The 20,729-nt window shown below is 39.2% G+C and overlaps 1 protein-coding gene across 6 annotated transcripts in view; it reads left to right on the top strand.

The window, feature by feature from the left end:
- DIP2C (disco interacting protein 2 homolog C) overlaps positions 1–18,498 on the top strand; it is a 302,091-nt gene extending 283,593 nt beyond the window's left edge. For 4 of the 6 annotated variants that reach the window (XM_071734773.1, XM_071734770.1, XM_071734771.1 and 1 more), the window contains 5 exons: positions 6,198–6,255; positions 7,271–7,345; positions 8,447–8,621; positions 10,401–10,524; positions 15,347–15,918. In XM_071734773.1, coding sequence (XP_071590874.1) covers positions 6,198–6,255; positions 7,271–7,345; positions 8,447–8,621; positions 10,401–10,524; positions 15,347–15,599 — 685 coding nt within the window. In that variant the 3' untranslated portion in view covers positions 15,600–15,918. Of the gene's footprint in view, positions 1–6,197; positions 6,256–7,270; positions 7,346–8,446; positions 8,622–10,400; positions 10,525–15,346 lie in introns of all 6 variants that reach the window. The other 2 variants (XM_071734774.1, XM_071734772.1) reach the window with 1 other exon arrangement.
- The last annotated feature ends 2,231 nt before the right edge of the window (positions 18,499–20,729 follow it).

Below are 20,729 nucleotides of genomic sequence, written 5' to 3'. Positions count from 1 at the left end.
AAATCTATTATTGCCCCCTTTGACATACAGCCATCTTTTACCTTGAGTAGGTTAAGTGTTAATATTGAGGTTTGAGGTGCTCTAAACCTGATGAGATGGCACAGACCTCACAAGTCATTGGCCTCAGAAAGCCACCAGTACCATAAACTCAGTAAGCTCTAATTCCACAGATTTTTTCCAGCTTAAAGAAAAAGGTAGAAATCTCTTAAGTGGTCAAAACACTGAACCTTAACTTTTGAATTTTTGCTGATGATAGTGGTTAAAGTATTTTCAGTTTGGAGAGTTAGTAATTTAAATTTCAAAATAAAACAAAAAAAATCTGAAATACTCAGCATAAATATCCTCTTTTTCTGACAAGCAACAATTTTTTTTTCATATTCAGTTTACAGCTCCTTTCTAGGTTTCATTTTTAGTTTTCAGTTTAATACACAAAAAATTTTCAAAATATCAGTTTCCTACAGGATAGAAAAATATCCACTTCTTCCCCACAAGCCCCACTTCTAATATAAGGTGACAATCAGCTGGAAGACCTACAAAACAGGGCTGGAATGAACATGACCCAAGGCTATGGACAAGGAGGGAACTTAGGAGACATACGTTGGTATTTCCTATACATACAATGTATTTTCAATATATCTTAGTTTGTACTTGCTTCACATCCTTTCTGGTTTTCACTTTGTGTTTTTACTGAAGGTGTTCTATAGTGGAAATATCCAATACAGCTTCTGAAATAAATTACAGTGCAAAATAACACAACAAAAGTATTAAATCAAAAAAGCTGGACTTCCAATCTGGCTTGACTGCAAAATGCCATGGTGTGAGAACAGACTGCTCAAGATAGGAGGACAAATAATAATTAAGGGTTGGTTTCATTGACAGGATAAAAAGAGCTTGAGGTGATGGCAGATGCAGTGATTCTGTTCCCAAGCCTGGCTAACAGCAGCAGATGCTGGCACACTGGCAGGGAGGAGAAGGAGGGCAGTTACCATGGCTCAGCTTGTAGGAATGGCTAGAAAGGGAAGAAAAACAGTTCAAGATGTAGGTTTTGGCCCAGTGTTGGCGTAAAACACAAACTCTTCAGCTGAGTTATATTTTGAAAGAAAAGGAACAGTGGGAAAATCTCTTGAATTGGAGATGGAGAGCTAGTTAGAAATTAGAAGAGGAAGCTAAGAACAGTTCATGCCAAGCTTCACAGTGAAAGGCCTCCTCACTGTGAAACACATCCAGCTGAGAAATAAACTCTGAAAAGAAGTGGAAGAAGCCCCATCATTTGAAATACTGTAACAGGCATAGAAAAAGCACTAGAAAGTGCACTGTGGGGAACAGTCTTTTTTTGGCAGGGAGCGAGACTTGGATGAACTAGTAGCTTCTTTCTATCTCTATTAGAATCACAGAATCCAAAATCTTTCTCAGAGCAAAAGCACAGCCAGCTTTGAAAGCTTGCCCAGTTTTGGCATCGTAATGTGGGTTAGTACCACTCTGCACACTCCAGCTCCTGCAGATTCCCAAAGCAATAGTTAATAGCTCTGCTGACAAACTCTCTGATTAGTGTGAAATACTAGCAAGCTGTGGAATATATTTTGGAGTGTTTTCAGGTCTAAAAAGAAACATAAACAAAATTTGCAGTTTAATGTAAGAATGGCAGAAAGACATTGTTACTGTATTTTAATATCATATCCCTTTGCTGCATAGTGATTACAGTGCCAGTTAGTTATAGTTTGCCAGCTTTCATTCTGAAGTTAGATTTTAGTCCTACTTTTCTGTAGTAAGTGTTTGATTTAAAGGAGGTGAAATCTCTCCATTGTATTAAACTGTAGCAAGAGAAGAAATTTAGCACATGCTGGTGTTGTAGCTACATTCCCTGTTAAATCCCAGTAGCCAAGCTGTGAAAGGTAGGCAGCTGTGAAACTGTACAGCTCTAGTAAACAATTTTTTAAAACCTTAGGAACAAGTGAAGAAAATTCTAAAAATTATACTGCCTTATATTATAGTGTGTAAATACTACAGATTAATTGCATATTATCATGCTTATGGTTTAATAACAGTGCAGTGATTCTTTAATGTCTTCTGCCTCTTCCCTCTAGTGAGACAATTTGGTGAAAGAGAAACTCCTTACCTGCCCTGCATTGGCTCACTCATTTATATTTTCCATCTGAGCTCAGCTGCAAACCCAAGGGCAGTGTTTTTCTTCTGTGCACTTGATTTTCAGACTCTTTGGGCCAGGCTGGGTGTTCTGACATGTTCTCCTCTGCCTTTCCCAGTGACCTGGTATAGTGGGAGGTCTCCCTGCCCATGCAGGGGATGGCAATAGATGACCTTTAAGGTCGCTCCCAACCCAAACCATTCTATCATTCCCTGACTCAAAGGCAACAGAAAACAGCAGGAAGGTTCTGTACTCACTTTGCTTTCATTCTTAACAAAGAACAACTGAAGTGCTGCGGGGAAACAGGACTTGACCTTTCTCACCTCTGCTGTCTGGGGTCTCATTATGATTAACAGGCTGCCTAGAGAGGTGGTAGATGCTCCATCCCTGGAAACATTCAGCATTGGGTTCGACAGGGCTCTGAGCAACCTGATATAGTTAAAGATGTCCCTACTCATTGCAGGGGGTGTCGGACTAGATGACCTTCTAAAGTCCCTTCCAACCCATATCATTCTATGATTATTTGTGAATTTGGAGGTTTACTAACACTGTCCTAAGAAGGCTGTGAAGAGCTATGGTTTTCTTTGCCAGCATGACGTGGGTAATTCACAGGTGTTTGTTTTCAGGGGTGTGACGGGCCCTGTGCTCTGCCTTTTCACCTTGCTTGCCAGACCAGCCTTGATAGTGATGCTCATGAGGGAAAGTGAACGAGATATCAGTCATGTCTGCTGTTTCATCAGTGGAAAAATGGAAATCTCTCAGGGAAAAGTGAGAAAGATTGAACTATTTTTTGCTGTGGCATAGAAATTACTGCCTAGTGTCCATAATTTATTCACAGTCTTTGTCCCAGTAGGATTAATAAGACTATTACACACTTAAAATTAAGTATGCACGTAAGAGTCAGTAGCATCAAATTCTAATGTTCTACTTCAATTTTTTTGAAATCTCTTTGTGGGAAAATATCTTTTGTTATTTCAGAACTGTGAGAAGTCTAACAGCATGTTCCCAGGTGGACTGTGAGCCTCGGAGAAACTTTTTAAAAGGGAATCCAAGTCTGTAAGCTCTAACCAGGCCCTCCCAGAAAATCTCCAGGAAATGTTTCTATGTTTAGCGTGCTGCTGTGGTAGCTCTGTAGGGATGTGAGGTGGAAAGGCAGAGTGGGAGAGGTTTTAACAGAATCAAAAACTGAGAAATTGCACCTTCTGGATCATCATGTGCCAAAAAATCAGATGAGGTTAAAAGAAACAGGTGGAGAAGAGAACAAGAAGAATACACTAGCGATAATAAGAACAAGGTGGGAGGCACAGATGCCAAAAGTGAGGAGAAAAGAAATGGTCAGATTTATGAATGTTGATTCATGTATATTCACTATAGCTTCGTGATATATGATTTCTGCTAGGCCTGGAGTTCAGCAACACTTCATTGAGGCATGGCTTAGGAACAGGAAAGAAGCAAAGGCCAACACAATCTCTGGGTGGCTGCAAAGCTCTGACGTACTCTTTTCCTGCCCCAGAGGTTTACTGCTGCAGTTATCCAAATGAAATTCTTTTTAAACCAATCTTAAATTCAAATAAAGTATTTCCTGACCTTTGTTATGCCATCTTTCTTACCATTGCATATGGCTGAGGTCTTTTCAGTGATCTCTTTTCTAAGACTAAATCTATTTGACAGATGTTGGTCTGTAACAAATGAGTTAACTCTGTCAAAGGAGATACCAAGAAGTTGAGACGATGACTGGTACTTCTAAGAGCAGTTACCTATCTGCAAATACTTATGTAAAGATTGGAGATATCAGGTGTTTGGAAGAATTCAGTTAAAGACATTTAATATTTCTACACTAGTACCGATTTTACAGAAAAAAAATACATATAAAGAGTCAGAAATATAGGCATTACTGGCAACTGAGTTTTGCAATATATTATTTTTTTCTTTCAATATGCACAGTGCTATTTTTAAAGTCTTTGCTATATATTCCCAAATACTGATGATTTAGCTTGCAATTTGAACAGCAGTGCAAGTGTGGCTTATGTAAACTCGCCCTTTGTAGAGAAGCATTAAGTTAGCCTTGTGTGTACACTGTGCAGTGAAGTTTCTGTGGCCTGGGTTTCTGCTGCCCTGTATCTGTGTCCCTGGTTCAACAGATGGATGGTTTTGCTGCTTTTGCTGTGGAGCCATTGATGACCCTGCAGCTCTTCAGCTGATGGGAAGCTCAAAAGAAAATGAGCGGCAAACGTATGTGTGAATGCTGCTAACACAGCAGAGGTTTGAGACAGCAATACAGTATAAAAGGAAGACAATACAGAATTAAAGGTAACACACAGAAGTGGTAATTAGAGCAACAAGCTCTGTCTGGGAGCTTTGTGGCAGTCAAGCAAACGTTGGAAGATGATTCCTGTTGGAACCAGCATGGAGATGCTCACCTTTGCACAAGAGCAGATCAGGCTGCAGCTTTCTAGCTGTGCCTGTTCCAGACAGTGTCCTTTGTTGAGTGCTTGACATCCTTTTCCTCTCAAAATGACTTGTAAAATCAGCCTGAAATTCCTGAGTATTAGAGCTGTACCTCTTGCTGTTAGTCCAAGGAACTGTTTGCACTGACATGCAGTGCCTCAGGGCTTAGCCCTGCCCAGTCCATCAATGTTGAGAGATTCCCAAAACTGCAGATAAAACACTATTCACTATTTCTGCCTTTACCTCAACAGTCCCAGCTTTGTTAGAAGACTTTTGGAGCAAAAAAAATAGTATGGGAAAAAAAAAGAAGAGAGATCTTTTTCCATCTCCTTTATGTTTAGGGCCTGAAGTTGCCAAAGCTTTGTTCTTCTCCAAAGGGACTTCTAGCTGAGATCTCTCTGTGTCTCATCCCTCCATTTCCAAACTGAGCACTGCAGTACCCTGTCTATAAAAAGACCTCAAAACAGTCCGAGAAAGATTTAGTGTGGCTGCTCCTAACAGACTGGAGTTTTATGATCAGTTGAGCTGGATCTAGTTCTCCACCCATCTATTCCTAGCCGTGTCTTCCTCTCTTCTGATGTTTCATCTTTAACTTTTACAGAGCTCTTTTTTTGGCATCTTCTGTTGTGTTTTGATTTTTTATTCTGTCACAAAGCTAAGGGGAGAAAAAGGGTAAGAACAGCTCTTTTGGCAGAAGTCCAGATTTAGATTAGTTAAGTTATTATGAAAAATGTTCAGGAATGGAAAGTTCAAGGTTTTTTTGGTGTGTTAAAGCTTTAAAGTCATCTCACTTCAGAGACAAAATTATTTTTGTTACCAAATTTTCTTCACTTTCTGCTGACTGAGATCATCAGCTATTTTAGGACTTCAAATCTCTTTCATTCTGACTTACTGTGTACTTGTCTAAGGTTAAATGGGAAATGTCCTTAAAGACCATCATACCACTAAAGGAGAGCTCCATTTCTTGTCCTTTAGTAGGAACATGTTATCTAAGAAAGGAAAGCCCAGAAAGTTTCACTCAAAGAAGGGGTCTGGCCTCAGCAGTAATAACATTTTTCATTTATTTTTTTTATTTTTTTTTTTAATGTTTATCAACCACTATCTATTGAAAATCATTAAAACATTGTAAGTAGAGATGGCAAGCTGAGGCCAGGTTATGAGCTATTTTGATTTGACTTTGATTTCAGCTGTTAGCTACTCATGGAATGTGGCTGCTCACTCGTCTTGCATGCTTTTGTGTCTGTGCCCTGCCATTTATGATGTTCTTGTGGGAAATCAATATTTTAGATTCCTCTCATGAATAAATTTGTCTATGGAATTCCATTTACAAAATTCCATAAAAACAAATAGAAGGCCCCAGCTACATTTCAAGAATTTAATGTTTAAGGAAACATTCACACACATCTTTTTTTTTTTCCCAGACATAAGTCATGGCTGAGAATAAATATTGGGCCTGATCATGTAGTACAGGATGTGAACTTGATCTGTTCCAAAAATAACATCAATCTCTGTGACCATTAACTGTTCCTTTTTGAAATGAATGCTAATGAAAAGCAAATAAATGCAACTGTGTATTATGCATATTATTTTTACATGTATTTTACAGAGTTCGTTTAGTTGAAAGAGGATCTCCACATAGTTTGCCCCTCATGGAGTCAGGAAAAGTAAGTACTGAAAGAAGATTTAGGCATACCTCTTAGGGTAAATATTTTCAGTAAATTTTCATTTATGTTCATTTTTACATAAATGTAGTGTTAAGGAAGGCTTTGTCAGCTGTGCAGACTGAGGACCTTTCTTTACTGTTGAGGTTACAGCATGAAGGTGCTACTGATGCATTTCTGCTCTCTCAGAAGCTGCACCTCCCTCAGTTATCCTAAAAGAATATAATTTATCCTCCACATCTCACTCTTGAAACAACCAACAAATGTGCCAATAATGAAGGCAGATTTATTGATGTGGAGCCACCTCCACTCAGAACTGCTCTGAGATTACCAACACTGTACTTGTAGGCTACTGACCACCCATGCAAGGACTGTCCCAACTTCCAGCTCTGTCCCTTCTGCTGTCTGGCCATGCTCCAGTGACCAAGGTCACTGCTCTGCCTTTGGGTCAAGGAAGAGGTGCTGCTGCACCAACCCCCCCAGGCACTGCCTGCTCACTGACTGCCCTTGGTGTTGTGGATGGTCATCTAAAGCTTTCTAACCAGAGCTTTGCAAACACTCATGGATGTTTCCTTTTCTATTTTAGGGTTTAATATCTGCCCAAGTCTGTAGTGGTTGAATGTCCATTACATGAAGCAGTTCTGATTATGGGGACATTTCACAGTGCCCCTGGCTTTGTTTCAGGCCAAAGTTTCCTGTGACTAGTGGTTGGTTGTTGGGTTTTTCCCCTCTTCTAACATATACTCTCAGAGACTTGGACCATTTGTATTGTATTTTGGTATTGTAGGTGAACGTTTGATTTTTAATGATCAAAGAGAAGAGGCTTTGTAGGTTTTCCCAGATATCTCAAAATTTATTACATCTACACACTATTTTTTTTTGTTGTTGTTCTAAGTCTGCTCTGACTTTTTAAGGATTTCTTCTGTTTCATAATGAGGTTTTTTGGGGGGACAGAGTCAGAAAATGATTGCATAAGCCAGTGTCTGCTTTCTTACTGTCTCTTGTTTGCTTTCAATAGATCCTCCCAGGAGTACGAATCATTATTGCTAATCCAGAAACAAAGGGACCCCTGGGAGATTCTCATCTTGGTGAGGTCAGTCATGAAAATTTAGCCTTTGTATGCTCTGAACTAAGTTGCAGGGATAAAGCTATCACCATGTATGCCAATGGTTTCCTATAATATGTCCTAGCAAATACTTGGTTAGGAAAATTGTGACTTCTGCAGACCTTTGTAGTATGCAAAGTGTTTAGCATGGTATTTACAGCATTATTACAATTACTAATAACATACTTGATAAAGGCTAATATTAGCTCAAGTTTGTTAAAAATAGAAAAAAACCATTCTTTTTCTAACTGTATTTTCTACTTGCTGCTTCACCAATTCTGCTGGAAACCTACATGAAAAAATATTTATTGATTAGTCTAATTTCAACTTGATGGTTTTCTAGTGCTATTCTCTTTATAATCATTGTGCTTCAGTGCACTGAAGTACTCTCATTAGTTGGGTTTAGTGAGGCTATATGTTTTTCCAATTTATTTTATGTTTCTAGCGAGAGAAAAAAATGTTATTTTCAATGAGCAATTAAAGATCTAATTAACAAAATGAAGAATTTGCTTAGTCATAATTAAAATACAATCTAATTTGTGAGATTCATCTGTAAGATTTCATTCCTATGAAATCATTAAAATTTCCACAATGCCTTGAGCTAGATGAAATTAATCCTTTTCCACAGGTGAAACTCCCTGGCTTCTCTCTTTAAAATGATCTGGTGCATAAGGAGCGTGGTGTCCTGTTGGAGTACATACATTGAACTGGGTGGGAGACAGTGGAAATAACACTGAGGACAGTGGAAATAACACTGTGGTCTGTAAGCTCTTCTGAAAGACAATACCCAAGCTGACCTCAGAGCCAGCTGAGCCCTTCAAGGCAAACCTGGGGCCAGAGGGCTGCAAGACAGCTATGACTCCAGCATCCCTGTCTACAAGCATGGCTCAGATCTGTATTCCAACTTCATTGAGGGCCAAATAGAGTATCTCTGCCTAAAACTGGGTCAGTTGCAGGTTCAGAAACAGTGTAAAGGGGCATTTTAGTATTATCTAGCTATGACTAAAAATGTTTGCATCAAGAATTTTCAATAATGCTTCATTCTGCAAAGCTACTTGAATTAATACAGTATAATTGCTTTTAACTTAGATATGGGTTCACAGCACTCACAATGCCAGTGGGTATTTTACCATCTACGGAGATGAATCTCTGCAATCTGATCATTTTAATTCAAGACTCAGCTTTGGAGACACACAGACTATATGGGCTCGAACTGGTTATTTGGGGTTCCTGAGAAGAACAGAACTCACTGATGCAAATGGAGGTAAGAGCTTTCTTCTCTTCTAGGTCTGTGCACAGAATTTGGGTTATTTTGAGTCTCTTGGCCTGTGCTACCCAACGTGTTCAGTCTGTGAAAGTTGCAGAACTGTAAGAAAGTCTTAGTTATAAGAATCAGAAAATAAATCAGACAATTAGAGTTCCCTGCTGAAAGAGTTGTTTTCCTTTGCCATGCCTCAGGTGCTCTAAATCCATTCCATTGGTGACTTTTTGGCACTGCTATTGTGCCAGGTACTTCAATTTGAAAAATATGAAATGCAGCTTAAAATGTCACCGTTTGTTCTCACAGTTGTATCCACAGGAATGTGTTCATGCAGATAGAAAAAGCCTTGGTGTGAGTCTTAGCCCTGTCCCTCTTGTCACAGCCACCTTCTTTGATAATTTCTCTGTTACAAACTTGTTTTCAGAAACTGTACATTCTTTGAATTTCCCTGTTTTTAAACCTGTGGGGGTGGCTACTGAAATGTAATACAAGCAGCAGAAGAAGCTAAAGGGGAGTTTGGATTTCTGTCAGGAACACACAGGATTTCACTCTTTGTTTCTATGACATTCCTAATCTCATGCACACATGTAACCCACACAGCACTTCCAGGCACACAAAATCTTTGCTTGGGAAAACATTACTTTTCTGTGACTTTGCAGAGCACAGTGCCCCAGGAGGCACTGAGGGAGCTGAGGTAGCACTGGAGGCTGGTGGCACAGTCTGGTTTCTGGCAATGCTGGAGGCACCTCCAGAAGGGATCCCAGGGCCCTGCTGTCACTGCAATTAGAACAGCAGCTACTCAGCCAAAGAGTGAATTCATCAAATCTGAAAGCACTTTAGTAATCACCATGGATTACAACTGCTGCCCGTGTCCTTGTGTTAGCATCTTCCCGAAGAGATTTACTTTCAGTTCCACAGGCTTTTTTTCATTTCATAATGGTAGTCCAGCCTTGAGCAAGTTCAGGATGTTCTGAGGGTGTTAAGACTTAAGTATCTTGTGCAAAGAGTCACTAAGTCTCTCTTCTCCCATTTTTGGCTCCCAGTGCAGAAAGCTCTCTATTGCCATTACATTACCACCTAGCAGCTATCTAAATTAGCACGAAAAGAGCCAGTTGCTTGCTTTTAGGTCTATTGGTGAATATTCTTTCTTTTTGGATAACATGAAGTCATTTATTATCAGCCTTATATTTTTTTTAAAAGTGTCATTTCAGCCTTATTTATTTATTTAGTCAATAAAAATTTTTACTATAAGAACATTATGCTCTGGAGCTTGCAATTTGTCTAAATGAGCTATCTGGCACATAGTACATATTTCTAGTTTATTGATAAACACCTCTGGAATACACTTTAAGCCTCAGTACTGACCATCTCAAAACTACTGGAAGAACATAATGTGTACTGTTAGGATCAAATTCATCCTTTCTGTTTCAAAAGAAAGAGGAACAAGGAGCCTATTGTCTTTTTAGGGCATCTTAAAAAAGCAGTCTATTCTGCATCCATCTGGGAGAAAAACAGGAATTTATGCCACTGTCTTTGGGCAAAGACTTCCACCTTTCTTGTTTTCAAATGGGAATAGTGTTTCTGCTTTCTGTTCTTCTGCTTTCTGCTCTGCTCTGCTTCAGTAATGGAAAATTCTTATTAGTTTGGAAAACACTTTGGGATTTCAGAAACTCAAGGATAATTTACATTATATTACTAATTTATTAATGTAAACATTTTTGTAATTTAATACACTGTAGAATAGAATGATTAATATCTTTTTTTTTTTTCCTTAACAACCAGAACGCCATGATGCACTTTATGTTGTGGGTGCATTAGATGAAGCCATGGAGTTACGAGGGATGAGATACCATCCAATTGATATCGAAACCTCTGTAATTAGAGCACACAAGAGCATCACAGAATGGTAAGGATTATAACCCTGGGGCCCTTACATAAAGCTAAAATATCAATAGTGTCTGGGTATCTGTCTCGGATATTGTGGGTGATCCAGGAAATGGCCTGTCTGGATGGCCACAGGATTTGTAACCAAGCTGTAAATATGTCCTTAGGATGAAACTTTTCACAAATAGATTTAATCAGGAAGAACTGTTTCCTGCTTAGACCACTCAATGATTCTCTTTTTCTGTGGTTTTGAAGTGCAGTGAAGGATTAAACTTTTAATTTGAGAGGTCCAAGCAGCTCTCAGGTAGGTCAGTAGCTGTTTCTTAGAATTTGAGATTTATATTCTGACCAGGAAAGGCAAAATGGTATGAATTCAAGCTTTAGGAGTCTTATTAGAAGGAGTAGACAAACAGACAATTTTAAATAAATGAAGACACTAATAAACTTTATTAGTGAACACACTGTTACTTTTGAATCGGTTATCAGTAATTCAAGCAGTGATCAAATCCAAGTCACTATGGAAACCGAAGCAGTAAATCATTAAGTTAATAATGATATTGTCTTAATCAATGTATCACATCATCATATTCACATAGCAGGTAATCATTTCTCAAGGCCAACATGGGAACAAGTAGTTATTTATTGTTATTGCATCAGAAGACTGAGTCAGGTAGTTGTTTTCTTTTGATTTAACCTCAGCTCAGTTCTCCTTTTAACCAAAAGGAACCTGTCACAACAGCCAAAGCAATTTAGTGAGTGTTGGATGTGGCCCTAAATTTTTCTTTTCAATCCTGTCTGCAGAGGTGTGTCCTGGAGCAGCAAACTTCATAATGAAGTGCAGCAACCAGATTGCTTTCCTTAGTCAATGAATCTTGGTTTTTTTCTTAAATGCATATTAAAAATAAAGTAGATAATTGCTTGGCTGATGGTAGCTGAGGTCTTACTTTGTTGCTGTCCCCCCAGAGCATCATCACTGTATGGTCTATTGCCATCTTGCCATTACACAGGGTGGGGATTCTATGGCCTCAGATAGCCAGTGTGAACACTTCAAGGATGCTGTGAAATTCTCTTTGAAAATGTGTCAGATCAGCATCAGCAGTGTAGGAAAAGTTTTCAGATCAAGCTATTTAGGGACAGCACTATTAGAAGATGGCCAAAGATTCATAAATCGATGTGTTCAGCAGTACCTGTTTGTCAGAGACCTGTGTGTCCTCAGAGTGTCAGCTCTTGGTCAGTGAATGAAGTAGCCAAGTCACACTGCTATCATTGCTATCATGGATAGCACTGCAATTGCTATCATGGATTTCAGTGGCCAAAAATGCTTGAAGTATGTTCCTATTGTTTTATGACCCATGGGAGCACATCTCCATTATCATGGAAATCCTGACTGGGATGGTGACAACTGAACAAGGGTTGGAGTAAGGCCACTGAATTTCTGCAGTAAGGTAGAAGTGAATGCAGATAACTATTGGTGACTTAACTCCTCCCAGTACTTGGGTGATAACATCCAAAGCACATGAGCTAGATTTCAGACAACATGCTGTACTAGTACTACCCTTTGCCCAAAGACCATAAGTCTTCAGGGCTGTTTTTTTCCTCAAAGAAGAGAGATTGATGATGAGTTAGTTGCTTCTCTGATGTCCCTGCAGAAAATGGACACACAGTAATTTAAAGCAGCAACATCAGGTTTGCTCACAGTTCCCAGCCTCTGCCTGATAGCTTCCTGGAGACACCACCATGGAGTTGTCTCATAGTCCTAGTCTTGACTGTCCTTGACTTTTCTCACTCAACTTCCCTTTCAGCTTCTCTTAGAGCTCCTCCTGTCTTTGGGGAACATTCCTAAATGAAATAATACCCCGTAAAATATTTCTTTTTATATATACTTTTTATAAGCCTCTGTCATGAGGCTCTCTTCTTGTTGGAGGCTGCTGCTGTTTCATTTCCAGTGTCCCCATAAGGCCTTAACTGCATTGATACCTATTGCAAACAGAATGTGCTGGGTATGTCCAGTCAATAGAGTGTAAAAATAACCTCAGCTTCCAAGAAACACATGCTCATTTTATAACTTTTAACATTATTGAGGAAAGCAGTGACCTGTTGTGGTCCAGTGATCTGGCTGTACAGCTTCTGCCATTGAGGATCAGATCTGAAAGGTCATATAGAATTATCTTTGTCTCTTAAAGAATTTTAGCACAAAATCAACAACCTCTGACTCTGGGCCTTCTTTGTCTAAATACTTAACAAGCAAGAGAGGCAGAGCCTTCTTTTATTGTGATCTGTAAATACACCAGGCATGTTTGAAAGTGTTTTTAATACTGCAAAATATCTGGAGAAATAATGAATGTGTTTTAATTAAAATACGTTGTTGGCTCATTTAAACTTCAAACCCTTGAAAGAGAAGCAGAACAGAACATAGCTTCCTGGAATTTGCTAAAAATGGTTGCTCTCTCTCTGCATAATGACAAATACGTAAAGCTACATGAGATATTTGAAGAAGAGAATCATTATGAGCCTCTTTCTCTGGAGCTGTTTCAACAACTTCCTTGATTTTTCTGAAGCATTTGGTAGCATGGAAGCTGCAGGAGGGGCTGTTCCCAGCTCAGTGCATTGGCTGTGTTGCATCTCTTGGATGTGACTCCATAATTTCTTGAGAAAATGAAGAAAAGTCAAGTCCCTAGTTTTGGGCTTGGCTTTTTTTTTCCCTTTCTATTATTACTCATCAGGGCTAGAACCTTAGGGTAGTCAGAAGTGATATATGTTGGCCAATGTATCTTCTTCTCAAGTGGTGGGAACATAAATGGCAGTATTTCCTTGTACTTACAGTGAGTTACAGTCATGATATAAGAAATTAGTTTTAAATTAAATTGAAACTCTCTCGGGACTGTCAGTGGCTCTAGGACTTAATAGAAAGTTCATGAAGGTTTTGGAAGTCAGTATTCTGAACTCAAGTGTTCTTCTAAGCCACTTTTAGGCAGCTGCTCCTGCTGCTTTAATTGCTTTTCCAACTAACAAGCTAACAGTATGTTGAAGGCATGGTTTGAGGTGCTAATGTATACTTTAATAAGATTTCCCCAGGCTTTTTTGTTAAAATACATATCATGCTAATTTAGATGTTTGTACAACATATATATACAGTAAATATTCTAGCACCTCTATGAAGATGGGCACCTGTGCATACTGATTCTTCACTTTGTTAATATTCAGCATCAATCAAAATTTATTAGAACGTATGTGAAAACATAATTACAAATTAAAATTCCCTTCATAGCAGTACTAAGTCAAAAGGAGCCTGCACAGCCTTGCTTTGGCTGCCCATTGGTTTTCCAGATCAGTAGGCACCAAAGAATTTGGCAAGATTTGAAAATGAAATCTTTTTTAATAATAAGTACTTTTCTCCTAAAATCCATCTGTTAAGCATTGACATGGAACACATTTTCTTAGCTAACTTTTGTGTAGAGCAAGGTGTTTCCAAAGTACGAGGATTTTCAGAATTGTCTTCATAGACCAAAACAGTGCACTTCTGTCTCAATCAAGTGTTGACCTAAGCATAAGTGGCTCTTTCTGAAGTCAGCATATAAATTTTTTCAGATGCTTATACACAAGACAGTTCTGGGAAATTATCCTCTGATTTTATAAGGTAAAGGATGAGAAAGTACAGGTCTTGATGTATGAGTTACGTGCATAAGTGTTATTTTATACTATAGAATAAGGAAGAAACAACCATCTTCCGTGCCTTAAACACCTCCAGGGAAAAATGAGGGTTTTTTGTGGAGCATCAGTCCTACTCACCTCCTGTGAGAATTCAGAGGCTTTGGATGCATTTGAGACATGGGGAGGAGGATGGAGAGAAGCATACAGCAGCCCTTCGTTGCCTCCCAGCCTCCCCAGGTGGAAGGATACATGCATTATCCTTATCCAGAAAAGGCAGTTGGTATCAATAACCAGAATGTACCTGATTCAATGCTTCAATGTACCTGGCTCAAATGCTTCACAAAAATGTTGGAGTCTTCCAAAGTTCTTTTAGTAAAGAGGAGATAGTAATGGTAGTGGTGTTCCCATCACCATCTCACCTGCTATAAAGAATATAAAGGAACCTGAATAAAGAATGTAAAAACTGCTGTCCCTTAAACCCGACAGAAGCCCATGTAAGACAGAGGGAGAGAGAGCTTATTTCTGTATAGAACAATTGATACAGAAAAATCACAGCTCTTTTGTGCTGAGCTCTGACCTGACTCAACAGCAGCCAGCCCAATGCAGAGGGCAGACGTAGTCATGTTAGCCTAGCAGTGTGCAAGTGAGGAAGCCACCTCCCCAGCCACCCCAGGACCTCTGTACCATGTAAACATTCCCAAATCTCCACACCCTTCCCTAGGCAGTGTTTATACCAAAGATATTTCAGCTTGGGCTATGGTCCCAGTGTTTCTTTGGTGCTGTATCACTGTCTCATCTTTTAAACTCCTTCACTCTTCTGGCAGCTCTTAAAAAACCCCCAAAGTCACATCCACCCACACATAGCTCATGAAACCCTTCATGAACACAGCAGTGCTGTGGTAGCTCTGTGGCTTCGGGGGGACCTCACATTGACAGGCAAGGATTACATTGGAATTTCTGTAAAGTTTAGGCCAAAGAGTTAATGTTGCAGTAATACTAAAGCAAGAGTTAGCGGGGCTGTTCTTCTGCCCTCCTTGCAAGACACGTTGTCTCTTGTTACTTAGGCTATGTGATCAGCATACAGAGGGAACCCTAGGAGTTGAAAAAAACAGTAAACAAGATGAAATTAAAAAGGTAAAAAATGAAATGGGTAAAAACCCTACCACTAATTCTGCTTTTTTATTTCATTCCAGTGCGGTGTTTACCTGGACAAATTTATTGGTCGTTGTAGTTGAGCTGGATGGATCAGAGCAAGAAGCTTTGGACCTGGTTCCTCTGGTCACCAACGTGGTCCTGGAGGAACATTATCTGATTGTAGGGGTGGTGGTGGTTGTGGACATTGGTGTAATTCCTATCAACTCCCGTGGAGAGAAACAACGTATGCACCTACGAGATGGATTTTTGGCAGACCAGCTAGATCCCATCTATGTGGCCTACAACATGTAGTTTAGTACCTTAAAGCTTCCATGGACTTTACCATAGATGTATAAAATTTTTTTGTGTCCACTAAAAAGTGTGCAGATAAGATGCTGACACTCATCAGAATGGAACTGTTTCTATTACGACTTTTCAAAGCAGTCACGATTGGCAGGAAATAAAATGTGAAATGTTTTCTTTTACCACTAAATTTTAGAAAAGAAAGACTATGGGGTAAGGCCCTTCAGTGTGTTGGAAAAGCCCATTTAAAACTTTTTTTTTAATTTTTTTGCTTATTGGACAATACTGCTTTTTGAGTAAATGTGGCTTTGTATTTTACATTAAGGAAGCTGAAGTAGACTTTTTCTTTTATTATTCTGCCCTCCAAATGGATTCTTTTAAAACAATTTGCAGACTAATACAAATAATTGTTTTCTTCATTTGTTTTAATATGTCATAAAAAGCTGATGAATACAGATCCATTACTAACTTAAGCCATTTTAGATCCCACATCTTAGGAAACTATGTAGTGGTACGAGGAGAATACCCAAAGTAGCACCTTTCAATTAGAAATCTTGCAGCTTTTTGTCCGAGATGCTGAAAGCCCAAAGGCCAAAGAGCCTTTGTTGTTAGCATTAGAATGGAAGAAATTTATAAATAAGGTGTATTTCGGCAATGAACTTGCAAATATCTTTGTACTAAACTAAAAAGATAAAATAAGTTAACTACTTCTTCTGTAATTATGTACAAAGCGTTTAATTTATTTTGATCTCTTTAGAAGTATAAAAGAGAAAAAACATTCAAGAATATTCAATTCTTGAAATGTTTGCTAATATAAAAAACAAAGTGTTGTATTATCTTGAGTGGATAGTATCACATCAAATATATATATATGAAATATAAAATCACTAATGACAAAAGATTTTAAAGTTTAAAATGCAGTACTTGTCACTTGCATGGTGTCTCCCACTGTAGATAATCAAATGTTACTCACAAATTTTTTGAAGAAAAAAAAAAAGCAATCCTGGATTGCTAAGTATCCCTGTCAAAAAGAATCCTCTAGATACCAGCAAGTGGAATTATTGCTGCCTTTAAGGCAGTGAATGAATTTAAGACTAAAAATGCACTACAATAATTTTGTTTTCTTTGCCATGGAGGCAACAATAAATATTCGTGCTGGCATGTGCATACACTTGTTAGATTTAGAAAAGGCAGGTTGAGGAATAGCACTGTTGTCTAGCTGCAGAACTTTGTTGCACAATTTTTTTCATTGTTTTAGTTGGTGTTTTTATTGCTATAAGGAAAAGTTTTGGGGTTATTTGCACAGTTATCAATTTGCCTCTCAGCTAGGACACATAGCTCGGTGGCCAATGCATCCAGTTTACATTTACAGGAAACGATTGTTTCGATGGTCTTTAATTTATTCCTTAACAGAGAGGAGCATACAGTCACTACAACCAATTTGGCACGAATCGTGCATCTGCTAACTAGTCCCTAAACACATTAAAACATCAGAGGAACCCATCTGCCTGTTGAAAGAACGGAAGAGTCCCGGGGCCTCCCGTCTGAGGCCATCGCGGGAGAAGAGTAGGAAACATGCATCACAGCTGCCTTCATTTTACTACCTTTGGATAAAAGAGAGGTTTGATTCCCCAGTTCTGTTGTCTTCCCTGCACCCCGAGCCCCTTTTTTTAAAACCTTCCTCTTCCTTCATGTGGTTGTAACTGAATTGACCTGTTTGTGATCCAGAGTGGGATTTACCAGCTGCAGTCCAAGAATGCTTTTCTTATTGTCCCAGATGACGTCCATGTGCTGGCTCTCATCACCGGATATGCATGACTAAGATTGTTGCAGGGCAAATGTAACCATGTTTATATCTCGTATAAGGGAGTCTCGATGCTGGGTGTTTAAAATCTTTTAAGAGGTAGGGACGTTTTAGTCTGCATGTACAGTACAGAGCATCTTGCCACGTCAGACGCCTTTTCTTTCAGACCATCCTTTCTGCCCTCCCTGTCCTGTGAATAGCCCCATTCATGCTCTGCAGACCAATCCTATATTTTGTCAAATTCATTTTCTGCTCCCTAAAAAGAATAAAATCTGTTCTTAATGGCGAGTTGTTGTAAGGTTTCAGACAAGATGTTGATTGATTACAAACATAATTGCAGTGTGTGAAGTAGTGGAGTCCTGCTATCGCTGATCTCAGTACTGCAAAACAAATCTTGCTGTCGTTCAGAGCATCACTTTAACCTTCACGAAGTCAACTTTGCATTTATAGAGAATAAAAGAACTGCAATGCAGTTGTGAAACGCAGTTAATAACAGCTCTCTTCTGCAACCTGTCATCCATGGTTGTTAAATCCTGAATTAAGAGAAAAAATAAACTGAGTTTCTGGTTTTGTTGTGCAAGCAAAAGGAAAAAAACATTTAAGCACCATCAGACTGAGCAATAAAGAAGGATTGTTCTGTATTAGAAATTGTACTGTAGATAAACCATTCATGAGAATGTATAAAATGTTTGTCTTGTGACCTTGTGCTTTTGAAGTCAGACAAAACCATGTAATCAACTTGATGCACATGCACAAAAAAAGAGGGTACACAATGAACATTTAAACACAAAACTAATCAAACAGGAGCAGATTCCTCATGGTGCTTGTTTATTATATATATTTAATCCTGCTTGACACTTTACCCAAGGGAAGACTGTCCCTTTTATCAGTTGAATGTTAGCAGCGTTATTTCATAGAGTGTGGTGACTGGTTAGAGAAATTCATGTAACTCAGCCAATCACAGTTTCAAACAAAAATTTTTATGTGCAAAGGACAGCAACCTTCTTGTATGTTAAACCACCAGTACGCTTTGTACATCTGTGATAACGCCTGTTTTATATTCAAATGAACAAATAAAAGCTTTTATTTTTGTTGCTCTGAAAATATCAGTTTCTTAATTAGTCATCTAAAATGGAGCTTCCGAGGGCTGTGGATGTTCAGTGGAGGAACATGGAGAGTTATACTGTAATTTTATTTTGTTTACCTCTCTTGTTGCATAATTTATTAGTACAAATCATTCTACTTTTAACAATGTTTAAATACTGGTGTGGGCATTTATTGCTGAAAGACTTTCATATGGCAACAAATGTTTTTTGTGAAATGTTTTTTTAATTCTTTTTAATATATTCAAATATACTGTTCACATTTTTGCTGAAAGTGTAAAGATTATTGTAAGCTTGGTAACATTTTGTGAGAAGCAATAACAAGCATTAGTACTGTAAAACTCCTCAGATTTGTCACTTATCACTTTTGTTGCAAGGTCTTGCTACCAGCACATTGCTCATCTGTCAGTTCTTGCTCCAGGTGTTTTGTCTCTTCTGGAGGTTTCTGCCAGTGGAAAAATCTGAGAAACTGCTTGGTCACACATGTGGGGCTATAACCTCTGTACCAATTCAGAAGCCTTGGACAACCCCTAGGAAATGTGGTCTGCCTATTTCCATTGGCCTTTTCCAAAAATACCGTGACTGCAGAGCTGCCTCTCAGCCACTAAAGATGTTCTGCCCTACCCTGTTTTCCAATTGATTTCAAAGGGTGAAATTCTAAGTCTTTGTTTCTTTGCTAGCCCAGCGGAGAAGTTCAGAGTATAAAGTCCTGTCTCAAATGGCTCAAATTCCAGGTTGCCCAGCAAACCAGCATCAGCTCTACATTTCCGTGTTTTTAGCATGCATCCTGATCCTGGGAACTGTCCTGGGAATTTGAGGTCAACCACAGATCCTCTAAGCAGGTTGTGCTGCATCACAAGAGTTCAAATCAGTACCAGGACTTTCTTTCTAGTCTGCAAGGGCAAGATTTCTTCAAAGCCATGGCACTATGGTGTTCTCTACAATCCATCCAAGGAGAAAATAAACACAAAACAAAACAAGTCCTTCCCCAGGGATCCCAGAATACAACTAATAATAAGTTTAAAAAAATTATATTCAAAAATATTGCACAGCTATAATCAGTTAATGGCCTGATTCTAAAAGCACAAAGTTGGTATTATTTTAATTTCATGCTTGGTAGAATGATGATGGTGGATGATAGGCTTCATACAGGGTAGTGTCCAGTGAAGAGGTCTGAAGCCAGTGGAAGCACCACAACAGGGAAGGACTTCCATGTCTAAGTGGCAGCATGTGGGAAAAGTTTGGAAATGCCAGGGAGAGGCACTGGGAAAAGACCTGTACTTGCACTTGGTGTAAAAGGGAGGTGAAAGGCAGGTAAGGTCAGAAAAGATTGTACATGTGCAGGTATGGGCCAAACAATTGAGATAATTTAACCCAGTGGTATCAGACACCTTGTTTTTGTGCCTACATTTTGATTTTCTCACCTAGGTGAGCCCATGTCAAATGAGGTTGCTCCAGGTGCTGGGACTCACATCCCTGCTGCTCCCACTTCAAGCTTGAGGCTTGGATGACCTACCTACCTACCACCTGCTGAGCTCAGCCAAGGGCCTTTGGGATAAGACCTGGAAGTGGGAAGTTATGGAGGTAGGAGGATAAACACACAGAAAAAAAAGAGGTTATCCTAAGCCAAAATGTTCAGGAACATTGAAAAAAAATTCCCAAGTCTCTCTATCAGGGAAAAGGCAGGAGTGAAGCAGGAGGCTGCTGAGAAAAGACAGATTTAAAAAAGCAGCTGCATGCATGAAGAGAAAAATGTTTCCATGAGGCAGGGTCAGGAGGGAAACATGGCACAGCCAGTATTCATGGAACAGAAGAAGGTGAGAATTTGAGCCAACAACTGCCCTAAGTAATTTACAGGCCAAGGAAATGGAAAGAAATTAAACTTCCCATTGCAGACACATGTGCTCATTAATATTTCTAGGGTACCTCACACAAACATTTGGGTTTAGGTACTTCCTTGAAATCCACAGGATGATTTTTTTCACGTGCCACCTTCTCTCCCCACTGCACAGAGCTGCATGCTGGGGTGAGGATATTCAGCCATGTGTATTTGCAGGGTGTCACAGCACTGTGCATGTCCTGCAAGGCTGTGCTGCAGCCACAGCAGTTCAGCAAGGGCTGTCTGCCTGCATGGGCAGGGATGGAGATGCACAGTCCCAGGATGCTCACTCAGGTGTTGCAGGGACAGGTGATGGAAATGCACAGCACATCCTACTAGTCCAGAAATAGGGC

This window comes from Heliangelus exortis, chromosome 2 (genome assembly GCF_036169615.1).
Source record: "Heliangelus exortis chromosome 2, bHelExo1.hap1, whole genome shotgun sequence".
Classification (NCBI taxonomy): Eukaryota; Metazoa; Chordata; class Aves; order Apodiformes; family Trochilidae; genus Heliangelus; species Heliangelus exortis.
Note: the sequence above shows the minus strand (reverse complement) of the source record. Positions and strands in the feature narration are given on the sequence as shown.